This window comes from Bactrocera neohumeralis, chromosome 2 (assembly GCF_024586455.1).
Source record: "Bactrocera neohumeralis isolate Rockhampton chromosome 2, APGP_CSIRO_Bneo_wtdbg2-racon-allhic-juicebox.fasta_v2, whole genome shotgun sequence".
Lineage (NCBI taxonomy): Eukaryota > Metazoa > Arthropoda > Insecta > Diptera > Tephritidae > Bactrocera > Bactrocera neohumeralis.
In genome coordinates, this window is record NC_065919.1 from 42,259,958 (window position 1) to 42,275,942 (window position 15,985).

The 15,985-nt window shown below is 35.7% G+C and overlaps 2 protein-coding genes across 3 annotated transcripts in view; one reads left to right on the forward strand and one right to left on the reverse strand.

Moving 5' to 3' along the window:
* The window catches only part of LOC126751263 (contactin), a 65,663-nt gene extending 65,293 nt beyond the window's left edge, over positions 1–370 (reverse strand). Inside the window, exon 1 of the mRNA XM_050461382.1 lies at positions 153–370. The gene's annotated coding sequence lies outside the window, so the exon portion shown is untranslated. The remainder of the gene's footprint in view (positions 1–152) is intronic.
* Positions 371–6,502: 6,132 nt separating this feature from the next.
* The window catches only part of LOC126751268 (probable aminopeptidase NPEPL1), a 39,258-nt gene continuing 29,775 nt past the window's right edge, over positions 6,503–15,985 (forward strand). Inside the window, exons 1-3 of one of the 2 annotated variants that reach the window (XM_050461388.1) lie at positions 6,503–6,758; positions 10,933–11,963; positions 12,031–12,187. In XM_050461388.1, the coding sequence (XP_050317345.1) occupies positions 6,624–6,758; positions 10,933–11,963; positions 12,031–12,187 (1,323 nt within the window). In that variant the 5' untranslated portion in view covers positions 6,503–6,623. Of the gene's footprint in view, positions 6,759–7,687; positions 7,825–10,932; positions 11,964–12,030; positions 12,188–15,985 lie in introns of those variants that run through there. The other variant, XM_050461390.1, reaches the window with a different exon arrangement.

Below are 15,985 nucleotides of genomic sequence, written 5' to 3' on the forward strand. Positions count from 1 at the left end.
ACGTTTACGTATAAACTGAGTCACACGGTTGGCTTGATCTTTATTAAATCAAGCTTACGCCAACCCTAAACCACACCTTAAAATATAGTTGTTAATTTCATCATGCAAAAAATCGGTATGGAAGTTATATCCCAAAAAAAAATTTGTATTACCTTTTAAAAATAAATTTTTCTGCTCAGATTTTCAATTATAAGTGTTTTCTTATTGGAAACAAAACTGAAAATCGATTGAAAACAAAAATTTCAGCCAACAGCGAATAAATCGGACACAACAGAACGAGCACATAAGTCAAATAATAATCCACTCAAAAAAGAAAACGACGAAATAAGAAACGAAAGAAAATCAGTGGATATTGGTATTGAGACATTTATACAACCTTACGAAAAGAAGAAACGACTGGCGCGCTGTTGTTAACTCGGCTATAACCGCGTAAGCGGTTTCTACGCCAGTAAGGAAGAAGAAGAAGACATTTCTACAAATGTTAATTCACCATAGAGTTTTAAAACTGAAACCAAGAATGGTAATAGATAGACGGCAGCGTTAATCCGGATTAACTGCACTAATGCATTGGAATTCAGGAGTTAGCGAAGTGAACTCCCAATTAATCATCAAAATTTTAGAGTATTAGTTGCAATTTCTTTGGCAACATCGTTAAAAATGGCCAATTGTAATCTATTGTGAATGAAAAACAAGCAACACACCTGTTTTCAAATTTTGATTCATGAAACAACATCTTGATATGTTTTTATAATAAAAAATAATTTTGTGACAATTGCAATAACAACCGCTATATTTATCTTCTATCCATTTTCACTGAAAATATTATAAAACTAACAATCTGCTGTTTGTGAGAGCTTTATAGCGGGATTCTGTAACCAGTCTCTAGTCTCTATTTGAGACATTTTGAGGCAAAGTCTCAATTTGAGACTAGTTACTATTCACTAAACAGTCTCTAGCGTTAGTCTCAAAATATTGAGACCTAAACTAAAAAGAACTCTTGTCTGCCATTTTGAATATACTGAATAGAGATCATCATAGATATTAATCGATTGTCGTTTCTTTATATTTTGTAAGCAACAACACGAAAAGGTTAAAAATAAATCAATTTTACATAAATTTCGTAAATATTATGAAACAAAGTCAACATATATTTTTATTTTCATTGATAATTATGTTTTTTGACTATGTTATAGAAAATTTAATATTTGTTATCGACATATTTATTTTCATTCAAGTGTAAAAACATCTCTGAATAATGAAATGTAATAGATTTTCACTTACAGAATAGCAATATCATCTCAAGTCTCAAAAATTGTCTCTAACTTAAAATCTCAAATTTAGAGACTTGAGACTGTCTCAAGTTACAGAATCGCACGGTTAAGCCGTCTGTCACCTACAAATTTGGATCTGTTAACTGTGCGATTCTGTACTGTGATACAGTCTCAAGTCTCTAAATTTGAGATTTTAATAGCGGGATTCTGTAACCAGTCTCTAGTCTCTATTTGAGACATTTTGGGGTAAAGTCTCAATTTGTGACTAGTTACTATTCACTAAACAGTCTCTAGCGTTAGTCTCAAAATATTGCCTCAAATTTGAGACCTGATAGCTAGCAGGTCACAAAACTAAAAAGAACTCTTGTCTGTCATTTTGAATGTACTGAATAGAGATCATCATAGATATTAATCGATTGTCGGTTTTTATACTTTGTAAGCAACTCAAACACGAAACGGTTAAAAATAAATCAATTTACATAAACTTCGTAAATATCCACGAAGAATAAACTATTTGAATCGCCTATGGAAAGGCCATCCAATTATTCTTCAAATATCCCTAGGAAAACCCAAAAATTATTTAATGTCCAATCAGAGGGCGAGGAAATAAATTTTATGACAGATGCCTATTTAGGCTACCCTATTTAGACCTAACTTTAAAAAACGGGGATATTGTCAAGTTCCTTATAGATACGAGAGCTAATAAAAACTTTGTCTCCGAAAAACTTTCAAAAAATTCAGAGAAATTTGAGTGTCCTTTTAAAGTTCTCTCAGCCGAAAGTGAAGTAAATATAACCCATAAATCATGTGGACCATTCTTCGGAATTATAGGTATTACAAATGATTTTGATTTCTTTATGTTTCCTACTTCAAAATCCTTTGATGGCATCATTGGTGATGATACCCTCAAGGAATTGGGAGCAGTCAAAAATAGGAAAAATGTCACAATAACCCTCAAGGATGTGGTACTGCCAAAATAATAATAAATATTCGCAACTTTTCGGACCAGTCTCCGACAGTGGGACATTCGATACAACTGCATTAGAACAACAAGTGAAGAGCCGATCTATACAAAATCATATCCTTATACCATGTTAAGACCGAAAATTTAAAAGATTAGATTACATTTAAGCATTTCATAACCCAACAGTGTTCTTACTGCCGTTGAAAAAATTAAAAACAGGTGTTTTTGCCATTCAAATATTTACATCGCTCAATATTTGTCAAAAGAAAACATTGTCATATAGTATTTTGTAATAAAAGCCGTATTATTTTAAATATTTTCCATATAATGGAAATAATGGACGCATTTTTTCATTTGGGAAGTCGATTTTCAGCAGTAATTAGATTCATTGCTCTAATAAAAATTTGTTTGTTTAAATTTTTTCCTTTTTGTAGTGTCTAAATCAGCTGTGATAATGTAATAGATTCCCAATGCTGCCAAGTAGATGGCGCAAAATCAGAGTCGCACAGAGAGATTTAGCGTGGATCAGTTTCAAATCACTCCGATCAAGTGATTTTGAACTGTCATTTTTGTAAAGAAAAAAGAAAAATTTTGTAGAGAAAAAGTACAGAGTAGTTGTAGATTTTAAACGACTAAATGATATAAACAACTCTCAGCTTAGCCAAATGTAAGTATTTTACTACACTCGACCTTACATCCGGATCCCACCAAATCAGGATGAAGGAAAGGGACATAGAAAATACCTTTCTGGCCTTTTCTGCAGCCAATGGTAAATGTGAATTTACTAGATTGCCATTCGGTTTTAAAAATGTCCCTTCCATTTTTCAGAGAATGATCAATAATGTTTTCAAACCGCTTATAGGAAAATTCTGCTACGTTTATATGAGTATCGACGGCATTATAACAATAGGGAAAACTAAATAACAACATTTACAAAATATTGAAGATTCACGCTTTCGAATAAAAAAAAAACTTTTAAATTAGGTCAATCTTGAAAAATCTAATTGTTTTTAGAACTATGCGAATTTTTTAGGTCATATCGTTACGGGAGAATGTATTTTGACAGATTTTGAAAAAATATCCGCTTTTAAAAAAAGTTCTGCACCTGCCGTTTATTCTGACGATAAATGCGTCCAATACTGAAACCGGAGCAGTTCTTTCACAAAGGATAATTGGTCAATAGACCCATAACTTACATATCTAGATCACTCAATAAACCGAGGAAAATTACTCCACAATACAGAAAGAAAAGCTCGCCATAGTACCAGGAAAAACAAACGTAGTCGCCGATGCGTTATCACGGCTGAAGTTAAATAACTCAAAGCTCATTCCTCACTGACATATTTAAAAATCAAATTATATTTACAACCATAAAAGAAAAAGAAATTATACATGAAGAACCTCATCCAAGGTTCCACAGACACCGCCTTAAATGTGAAGTTTACGATAAGGAAAACCTAAGTAAAATCTTGAAAAGGTTCTAAACGCAAACATGATCATTGAAATTAAAATCCAAGAGAAATCTTCTTCTTAATTGGCGTAGACACCGCTTACGCTATTATAACCGAGTTAACAACAGCGCGCCAGTCGTTTCTTCTTTTCGCTACGTGGCGCCAATTGGATATTCCAAGCGAAGCCAGGTCCTTCTCCACTTGGTCCTTCCAACGGAGTGGAGGTCTTCTTCTTCCTCTGCTTCCCCCGGCGGGTACTGCGTCGAATACTTTCAGAGCTGCACTGTTTTCGTCCATCCGGACCACATGACCTAGCCAGCGTAGCCGCTGTCTTTTAATTCGCTGAACTATGTCGATGTCGTCGTATATCTCGTACAGCTCATCGTTCCATCGAATGCGGTATTCGCCGTGGCTAACGCGCAAAGGACCATAAATCTTTCGCAGAAATTTTCTCTCGAAAACTCGCAACGGCGACTCATCAGTTGTTGACATCGTCCAAGCCTCTGCACCATTTAGCAGGACGGGAATTATGAGTGACTTATAGAGTTTGGTTTTTGTTTGTCGAGAGAGGACTTTGCTTCTCATTTGCCTACTTAGTTCGAAGTAGCACCTGTTGGCAAGAGTTATTCTGCGTTGGATTTCTAGGCTGACATTGTTGGTGGTGTTTACGCTGGTTCCAAGATAGACGAAATTATCTACAACTTCAAAGTTATGACTGTCAACAGTGACGTAACTGACAAGTCGCGAGCGCGACGACTGTTTGTTTGATGACAGGAGATATTTCGTCTTGCCCTCGTTCACTGCCAGACCCATTTCTTTTGCTTCCTTGTCCAGCCTGGAGAAAGCAGAACTAACGGCGCGGGTGTTGAGGCCGATGATATCAATATCATCGGCATACGCCAGCAGCTGTACACTCTTATAGAAGATGGTACCTTCTCTATTTAGTTCTGCGGCTCGAACTATTTTCTCCAAAAGCAGGTTGAAAAAGTCGCAAGATAGGGAGTCGCCTTGTCTAAAACCTCGCTTGGTATCGAACGGCTCGGAGAGGTCCTTCCCGATTCTGACGGAGCTTTTGGTGTTGCTCAACGTCAGCTTACACAGCCGTATTAGTTTTGCGGGGATACCAAATTCAGACATCGCAGCATAAAGGCAGCTCCTTTTCGTGCTGTCGAAAGCAGCTTTGAAATCGACGAAGAGCTGGTATGTGTCGATTCTTCTTTCACGGGTCTTTTCCAAGATTTGGCGCATGGTGAATATCTGGTCGGTTGTTGTTTTGCCAGGTCTAAAGCCACACTGATAAGGTCCAATCAGTTTGTTGACGGTGGGCTTTAATCTTTCACACTATACGCTCGATATAACCTTATATGCGATGTTGAGGAGGCTAATCCCACGGTAGTTGGCGCAGATTGTGGGGTCTCCCTTTTTGTGGATTGGCATAGCACACTTAAATTCCAATCGTTGGGCATGCTTTCGTCCGACCATATTTTACAAAGAAGCTGATGCATGCCCTTTATCAGTTCTTCGCCGCCGTGTTTGAATAGCTCGGCCGGCAATCCGTCGGCCCCTGCCACTTTGTTGTTCTTCAGGCGGGCAATTGCTATTCGAACTTCTTCATGGTCGGGCAATGGAACGTCTGCTCCATCGTCATCGATTAGGGAATCGGGTTCTCCTTCTCCTGGCGTTGGTCGTTCACTGCCATTCAGCAGGCTGGAGAAGTGTTCCCTCCATAATTTAAGTATGCTCTGGGCATCGGTGACTAGATCACCTTTGGGGGTTCTACAAGAGTATGCTCCGGACTTCTTCTTCTGCCTACAAATGCGTCTCGCTTCCCTCTTCAACTCTCGGTATCTATCCCATTTTTTGAATCCATGCCTAAACAAATAACCGAGATTATTAGGAGGAGGGGGGGTTTTACAAAATACTAAGAATTTTTTTATACAAAATATGTTATTTTGATTTGTTATATAATCTATTGCTAAATAAAAATCATATAAAACAAAAAATATGTAAATAACTTGTTTAAAAATTACATTATTGTTTATAACAAAATTTACTTCTGTGGTTTGTTATGTGTGTGTTTTTACATTTTTCAATAAAATAAGTGTTAAACTATAAGTTTTTTATATAAAAATGCTTGAAACATAAACTAAATAAAAATGTTTGGCCCTCAAATAAAATTTTTATCTTAAGATAATATGAATCTAAATTTTGCGCTATATAAAACCACTCTCCCAGTGCGTGGGTTTTTTTCGCTGAGTGTACATTTAAATAATGCAAATGAACTATAACGTATAACATAAAACAAAACATCATTTCAATTAGCTCAAGCTTCGTAGCAATTTTTGTTGCAGTAACACTATCGTTAGCTTTCTATATCATACTTAAATAAAAAAAACAGAAATTCATTCTTTATCCTACCAATAATAGATTATCCATAACTTTCAGTAGTCAATAATTAATAATCAATGAGACGCTGATGATAGGCAACAGAGTTCAAATTCCTTAACATATCGTATTTATTTGAAACAAAGTGCTATTACAACCATGAGAAGAATTTCAATATAGAAAGAAATGCAGAAAAGTGTAGCAGCGTAATGTTAAGAACAAGACCACCATGCGGCTTGCTCCATTTGTCATTCCTCGTCATCTACTCGCCAACAAAAACCAGTTGGGGCGACAAAAGAGAACGTGTGTGAACTGGTAATGAGTTGTCAAAATTTCACTTTTATCTGTCAGAATTTTAATTTTTCTACCCTTTGGTACACAGTATTATTGTAAATCTGGTAACACTTTTTTTGGCGAATAAGAGCAAACTACAAATGTCAACCTTTGGGGATATTGTAAAATAGAGCTCCAAAACTATTTTGGATTGACAACTTTTACACTTCGGCGCCGGTAGCTTATTTGCACATTTTCGCATTATTTTCTTCAAAATTGATGCACATCATCGTAAACGCATTGGGGATTGCCATACTTAATTGCACAGAACGTTTAACTGTAACTGTTCTGCGTACTGCCACAAAAGTAACAAATTCTGCAGTGTGCCATCATAAAAACGCAGCAGCCAAAAAGGTGAGATAAAAGAACCGCATTTACAATAATTTTTGATGGCGGCGAAAAGCATATGCATATAACTAGGTATATTCATACTGCATTAATCTTGAAAATTATTATTGCTGCCAACCGCATATTTGGAATCTTAGTTGGCAATAATTCGACTTCAAGAGTTTTGTGGAAAATTCTAATATGCATTTATTTGCTGACAAACTAAAAATAGATCACCACATCACAATATACTGATTTAGTTGCTTCAACTTTCATCGCAATACATTATTCTATTCAAATTACCTACCGCACTTCCAATTTATATATGCAATCTTGAGTTACTGTAAATTTTCTCAAGGTCATGAGAGTTTGCTAGTGAACGGGAAATCATTTTCTTTATGAATATTAAAAAATGGGAGATACTTAATTCTGATAATAAAGTTGCATTACGAAATAAATTGGCTTATAATCAATTACTTTTGGTTATACGTCACGTTGTACTTATAGAGTATAAAATGTAACATCTGCACAATGTTTGCTGATAACAATTAACAGGGGTCTGCCGAATTATACTGCTTATGAACGCAATAATGGAACACATTTTAATTTTAATCAATATTGAAACGTATATAAAGTAATATATAGTAATATACTGTTATTAATCGAACTGGAGTTCTCGCTTTAATCGATTCGTTTAGTCCAATTAATGGTAATTAGAATAAATTTACTATAGCTCCTTTGAATTAGGTCAGTTTCACTGTACCATCTTATCTTTATTGTGCGAGCACTCACCCTCGTTCACATTCACATATTATGCGTTAATTCCGCTGATAAGCGCTAATTTATTGTTAATAAATTTTTCTACATTACATTTTATTGCTTTTTCATTTGCAAAACATTATCGTTGCTCTCTGCAAGATTTTATAATTGAACGGTGACAGTTGCGTTTGTCAGCTCCGCTTATAAGGTGGACATTTCATTTGAAATTAATTTTAATAAAATTTAATTGTATTTTCTAATAAGCAAAACATACGTAATATAAAATATGCAAAAAAGGGAAGTTGACAGTGGTGCAAGGCGTATTGATTCCCACGTAAGTTTATAACAAATCGAAGTACTCAAAATATGCAACTTTGCTTGATTACAAATATGCTTATACGTGCTTATAGTAAATACTTATATACATATAATATGAAAACAAAGGGCAGTGTGGAAAAGTCGTGATCAATTGTTGTTTGAATTGAAAAATTTACTTATCTCATTTACGTACTTACAGAAATTGATGATATACATATGTATGTACATACCGGTGTGTTTGAAAAAACAAAAGCAAATATTGAAATTCACGAACAATATATTTCGAAAAATATTTTACTTAAATTATGGTCCGAGTTAGAAAAAAAATAGGTGAAAGCAGTTTTTTCTTAATAACTTTGAAATATTTGCAATTAAAACAATATTCTTTTAGTTATATCTTTGCTTTACTTTATTAAGCTTAAATATGTCGAAAATCTTTCTTTCCGAATATTCAAACTAAAACATTTTTTAAAAACAAAATTTTACATTGTTCAAAATAATAGGAGTATAATTAATTGTCTTTTTCTACATTTTTTCCAATTTCTTTTACACAAAAAATTCAACTTATTCTCAAATTCTTATTCTCTTAATTTTTTAATATTTTAAAATGAAAAGGCTGCCAGTCATTTGCATCCTTGAACCACTCAGCTACCAACCTCGAAGATTGTTTCGGGTCATTATCTTGTTGATAACACCATCTTAACGGCAAGTTTCTTCAGCATATGGTAGCATGACGTTTTGCAAAATATCTCTGTACCCTTTATCCAAAATAAAGCTCCAACGACTTGCCAGGAGGAAACATCCACTCACAAATATGTTTCCGCCCCCATGTTTAATTGTCTTTGTAGTGTATCTACAAACCAACTCTTTGCCTTTAGGCCGGGGTACAGTTCTTTACAATCATTTCCATAAATATTAATCCTAACTTCATCACTGAATAAAATAATACGCCAATTTTTTTCCGTTGGCACCGCACCAATTTTTATGTTCAGCGCCAAAGGCTTTTCACTTCTGTAAGTAGACTTTCTACAAGAGAAATTTTTCTGACTTTACGCCTCGATAAATTACCGTTTACTAATTGACGCCGAATTCTCCGCGAACTAACATTTAGTCTAACTTCCGCTGCAATTTAAAGTCACAAAAGGATACTTGTTTTCGATCAGAAGTATACGGCGATCATTAATCAGACCAGTTTTAGTGACACGACCACGAGTTTCCTTTTCATTTTTTGCTTTACAGCATTAGTTACAAAGTTTTTCGATCGCCCTAACATATTTGCAATGAATTTGTACGTTTTTCCTACATCACGAAATTTGTTTACCAATCGACGCTCTTCTGTGGCTTTTACGATTCATTCTAAATAATTTCTTTTTTCAGTTTACGATGTTCAAAGAAATATAAAATTACAAATCGTCACCTTAAATGCAAAATAACGTAACAACATTTTCGGAAATTTACAGTGACATGAATGAAACACGAAATAAAATGGAACATGAGTGAAATAAAATTTTAATATTGGTTAAAACTGGTTTATCTGACCGCAGAACCTGAAAATGTTGAACATATGTAATTTAAAGTAGTGAAGCGTAATCAATAAAACACTCAATTTCGAATTTTTTGATGATACGTTATTTTGCATTTCAGGTGACGAAATACTCCAATACTAAATTAATATGAAAAATATTTCAAAATAACCACTTATTTTTTTAACATATTAGTTACACATATTTTATTGGCCAGCCCATTTTAATAAAGCAACAATAAATTGTCACTCAATCGCGAAATTAACAAAATAATGCAAGTTGTTGATGCTGTCGCTCTACTCATTCACCTTCATCGTAAAAATATAACGGTATACAAAGTAACACAACACCATTTGACGAAAAAACCGTACCGTTAAAATCACACCTATTCCTTTGTCCCTAAGTGTGTATAAGAAGAAGGTTAAACTGTTTTAAATCTAAAAGCACGTAGTCCAAGAAAGGTACGCTTCTCTCGAACCTCTGTCAGTTTGGCACAAGTTTCTATGCACCATGAGAAAAAAATTGTTCAGATCAACTGTGGTAATGAAATACAATATCTCAACAATCCCCCAACTAGCAAGTCAATGTAAAATATACAACAAATTCTATAAAACATGGATGCCCCAAGCTGATGTTATAGAGATGTTTTCTTGGTTTTGGGCCTCCAGCAAGGATCACAGGAACTAAGGACACCATTTGTTATGTTAATAATAATCTGAAAGACGTGGTTCAAACTTATGTCGAAGACAATATGCCAATTCGAAAGGGTGCGAAATTCGAAAGATAATGACAGACATATCTCGAAAGAAGTTAGGAAAGATTTCGTAGGAAAAATATTATTATGATGGATTGACCGACGTGATCCCCTGACCCTAATCCTATCGAACACCTTTGTATGAATATGAAAAACAATTTTCACAAAATATAGAAAAGTAGCAAAAAAGGCTTAGAAAAATACCGCACGCATGTGATTCTATGCACTTCAGATATATCAATGTGATTACAAATCGTTGAAGAATAACTTAATCTATATAAATAAACCTTCGTGTCACTATTTATATTTAGTTCTTATTTTTTCGAACAGGTTGTTTCGGACTCAAACAAACAAACAAAAAGCGCCGTAAAAATAATTATTGTACATCTGATAACCAGGTTTTGCATTTATCTAACTATGTAAAGAATCGAAAAAAGGTTAAATAAAATTCTTTTCCAAAAATTTTATTCATTATTATTATTTCTGACACATCTGTATATACTACATACCAACCAAATTTTTAATTTGATTGTTATTCTCGTTCATCTTTGCTAGTGCAAATGCAGTTGGTCCAGTTCTAGAATTGAACGAAACACTTTGTTCATGTGGTCACTCCTATTTTTTGTAAACAACTGTACATACTACACTGAACTAAATCAATTGAAAACTAGTTTTTGATTTTTCAGATTATAAAGGAAAAGTGCAGGGCTTCTACACACATTATCTATGTATCTAAAATGTTATCTCAATTCTAAAAAACATGAAACTTATTTTATTATCTAAGTATTTTGTTATTTATTATGTGTATGACTGTTAATTGAAATATCTGCTTTTAATTATATTTTAGATGGCTGCTGATATCAAATTCAATAGTTCGTTAACAACTTCCGATCCATACTATAAGCCCGTTCTCATAATTGGACAGTTGCGCCACTTAAATTTGTTAAAATTTTCAAATGTATCATGTAAATTAGATTCACGTGTCGATGAGACTACATTCAAGCATGCCATTGCTTGTTTACATCCCTCACCTACGGATAAGTGTTCTCTGTATTTGGATTGTGCCACCGTAGCGGCTGTGCCGCTCAAATGCTCCCGTCATAATACACCTTCGCGTTCGCACGCCATTACTCGTCTGGTTCGGACCCACATTATGCACGCCAACGAAGAGAGTGTTGTTATTGTGTGCGATCGTGGTGATCTTTTTGCTAGTGCTTGTGCTGTAGCGCGGGCTTTTCCTCTGTATTCTCGAAAAACTAGTGGTGGCCAAAGTAAATCTGAAAATTATTCTCAAGATGAGGTTATGGACAACGATGACAACTACGACAGTGCCAAGCCCATAATAAATGTTGAATTCATTATCATTGAAAAGGATGGACAAGTTTGCGAAGAGCCCCTAAGCTCCACGGATATTTTATGTGTTGAAGAGGCGGCGCGTGGTATACGTTTATCGGCACGTATCGTAGATATGCCCTGCAATGAAATGAACGTAAGTCATTTTGTGAAAGAAGCTGAAACAATAGCGAAAGAATTATGCATAAAGCCTACTGTAATACGTGGTGAAGAGTTGCGTGAACGCGGATTTGGTGGAATTTATGGTGTTGGCAAAGCAGCCGCTGTGCCACCGGCTTTGGTTGTACTCTCTTATGAACCAAAAGGCGCCCAGGATACTATTGCTTTGGTCGGCAAGGGTATTGTTTATGATACAGGCGGTTTGAGCATTAAAGGCAAGACAGCTATGCCGGGTATGAAGCGTGATTGTGGCGGTGCTGCGGCTATTTTGGGTGCCTTTTATGCGGCCATCAAATGTGGCTTCACAGAAAACTTACATGCCGTTTTATGTTTGGCGGAAAATGCGGTGGGTCCGAACGCTACTCGGTAAATTCTTTAATTAAATAAGTATTACAAATACTAATTGGTAATGTTTCCGGTTGCTGATACACAGTCCAGATGATGTGCACACTTTGTATTCTGGTCGTACTGTTGAAATTAACAATACTGATGCTGAGGGGCGTCTCGTATTGGCTGATGGTGTTAGTTACGCCCACAAGGATCTGAAGGCCAACATTATTTTGGATATGGCTACTTTAACCGGTGCTCAGGTGAGTACATCGCAATAAAAATCATGATTTATACATAAATCCAATTAATACAGTTATTAAATAATCAGTTTGTAAGCACAGAATATTCACCCATGTACCATATATAAACATTTTCAACCGATTTTTAGTTTTAAACATTTTAATGTAAAGCATTCTGTACTGTGAACTCGACAAAATTCTATTTAGAAAACAATCAAGAAAAGTACTTGCGAAATTGTTCCTTAACCCAAACAAACAGTTATTTAACGAAACTCTATTTTACATTTTGAAATTTTTATACCTTGATCATGCATGAGCAGAGGATCAATTCCGTCTGTCTGTCCATCTGCATATACCCGAACTCGTTTCTGAGTTTGCAGATTTGTTGAAACAGCCGTCCGATATCATTTTAGAATATAGCTGCCATACAAACGGACCGATCAAAATCAAGATAATACTTTAGCCTAAAGCTTTCCGATCCAAACAGGTTTAAATCGCCGAAATAACAGCTCTTGCCCTTGTGGGCCAACTCCAGTAAAGTAGTAGCGGCTGGTGTGGGAACTGCGCAACTTTGTTCTTGATATTGTCGCAGGTGAAACTCCAACATATCAAAAAATGACCCCAGTGGTATATGTCCTGCGTGCAATGAATACCACTTATCTAACTCTTTGATCCGACCCCATCGAAATAGCACGTTTTCTGAGCGTAATTCCTTCCTTTGTTAAATGACTTTTACGACAATCAACTTGAAACTACCCAAAGGGGGATTGGATAACCATTATAAAGAAACAATAAGAAGTTAAAGACCTGTTCGTATCCTTCTATGCTATAAAAAAAGCAAATGTGATGGGCATTTTAGCTTCGGTGTAGCCGAAGTTTAGGTTTTTCTTGTTTTTGTTGATATGTTATGCTCAAGTAGCCAGTAATTAATTATACTCGATAAAGATTTTAAACACCTTAAGATTATTTATTTTACTGCGTCGGATTCACATTCAACAATTGTCTTTTCTATTGGAACTAGTACTTGCTAATGTGGAAGCTGATTTTGTAAAGCTCAAAGCTTAAAAAACGCGAGAAACATTAGCAGGTGGGGTAGAATTTTGTATTCAACTGTTGCCATTAACACTAGATATACCAGCGATTGAAGTATACCTATTTATACCAAATCAGTCAAGATGACTTTTCTTAAAAAGGAAGTGTTTAATGGGGTTTCCAGTCTTTTAAATACATACAGTATACGTATATACAGTAATATAAACTTTATAAAATTAATTCTTTAGTTATAACTAGAAAAGTCATGATATCACTACAAAAAAAAAAAAAATATTACACATAGTAGGAATTTTTAATTAAAACATCGAAAACAGTCATTTTGACTGGTCAGGTATATCTAGTGTTAAACTAAAGTATGCTCTAAAACATGTCTGCACCCGATTTTTATACTCTTGCAACTTGTCGCGACAGAGTATAATAGTTTTGTTCACCTAATGGTTGTTTGTAACACCTAAAACTAATCGAGATATATACATACATATGTGTATGGCAGCAGAAGTCTTGATACCCTACCACTTCGAAATTTATAAGAAAGATTTATGAAATATTTCACAAAAGTTATCGAAAATTTAATTTTTTTTATTAATAAAAAAAATGTATTAATCATATAAAAATAATAATTTTTTCTCATGTGAAATAGGTAAAAATTAGATATGAAAAGTACTTCATTCTTGAAAATTCGCGCAACAAAAGTTTTGATACTCCTGCAAAAATGTAGGACTTGTATAAAAAAGCTGAAACATCTTCTTTACTGGCGCAGAAACCGCTTACGCGGTTATAGCCGAGTTAACAACAGCGTTTCTTCTTTTCGCAAAGTGACGCCAATTGGAGATTCCAAGCGAAGCCAGGTCCTTCCCACGGAGTCTTCCATTCGAACGACATGACCTAGGCAGCGTAGCCGCTGTCTTTTAAGACAAGGTAAGAGATATCCTGCGTTGGACTTCGAGGCTGACATTGTTGTTGGTGTTGATACTGGTTCCAAGATAGACGAAATTATCTACAACTTCGAAGTTATGACTGTCAACACTGACTCTCCCTGCGGGGAGGGAGATAAGAATATTCCCGCGGTAAGGCATGCCTGTCGTAAGAGGCGACTAAAATCTTAAAAAGCAATGTCCGAATTCGCATGTCTGGTTTAAATGTCGGCATGGTGAGAGATGTCAGAAATAGTGCTATATCGAAATACTTCAAATTCATTGAATGGAAAAGTTTGCGATTATATAAAAAAAAAAATTACACATAGGGATAACAAAAACAGTCATTTCGACAGTCGGGTTCTTAAAAATTCCTCGGAATTTTTATACTCTTGCAACTTGTCGGCAGAGTATAATAGTTTTGTTCAAGCTTGTTTACAGGTCACACCAAAACTAATCGAGATATATACATGGTATGGCAGCAGGGAGCAGCCGCCCCTTTATAAGAAAGATTTATGAAATATTTCAGTCTGCTCAAAATTGGGTTTTTTTTATTAATAAAAAGTATTAATCATATAAAAATAATAATTTTTTCTCATGTGAAATAGGTAAAAATTAGATATGAAAAGTACTTCATTCTTGAAAATTCGCGCAACAAAAGTTTTGGACCCTGAAAACGGCAGTATAAAAGCTGAAACATCTTTTTACTGGCGCAGAACCCTTACGCGGTGGCTAGCCGAGTTAACAACAGCGTTTCTTCTTTCGCAAAGTGACGCCAATTGGAGATTCCAAGCGAAGCCAGGTCCTTCCCACGGAGTGCAGGTCTTCCATTCGAACGACATGACCTAGGCAGCGTAGCCGCTGTCTTTTAAGACAAGGTAAGAGATATCCTGCGTTGGACTTCGAGGCTGACATTGTTGTTGGTGTTGATACTGGTTCCAAGATAGACGAAATTATCTACAACTTCGAAGTTATGACTGTCAACGACTGTTTGTTTGATGACAGGAAATATTTCGTCTCGTCTCGTTCAGACCCATTTACATCGCTGCCTTATCCATTCTGGAGAAAGCAGAACTAACGGCACGGTTGTTAAGGCCAATGATGTCAATATCATCAGCATACGCCAGCAGCTGTACACTCTTATAAAAGATTGTATCTTCTAGGTTTAGTTTAGTTCTGCAGCTCTAATTATTTTCACCAGAAGAAGGCTGAAGAAGTCACAAGAAAGAGAGTCGCCTTGTCTGAAACCTCGTTTGGTATCGAACGGTTCGAAGAGGTCCTTATCGATCCTGACGGAGTTTTTAGTGTTGCTCAACGTCAGTTTACACAGCCGTATTAGTTTTGCGTGGATACCAAATTCAGACATCGCGGCATAAAGGCAGCTCCTTTTCGTGCTGTCAAAGGTAACTTTGAAATCGACGAAGAGGTGGTGTGTGTCGAGTCTCTTTTCACGGGTCTTTTTCAAGATTTGGCGCATGGTGAATATATGGTCAGTTGTTGATTTGCCAGATCTAAAGCCACACTGATAAGGTCCAATCAGTTTGTTGACGGTGGGCTTTAATATTATATTTCACACAATATGCTCGATAGAACCTTATATGCCATGTTGAGGAGGCTTATCCCACGGCGCAGATTGTGGTGTCTCCCTTTTTGTAGATTGGGCAGAGCACACTTAAATTCCAATCGTTGGGCGTGCTTTCATCCGATCAAATTTTACGAGAAGCTCATGCATGCCGTCTGCTCCATCGTCATCAATTGGGGAATCGGGTCCGTCTTCTCCTGACGTTATGCATTCACTGCCATTCAGCAGGCTGGAGAAGTTTTCCCTCCATAATTTTAGTATGCTCTGGGC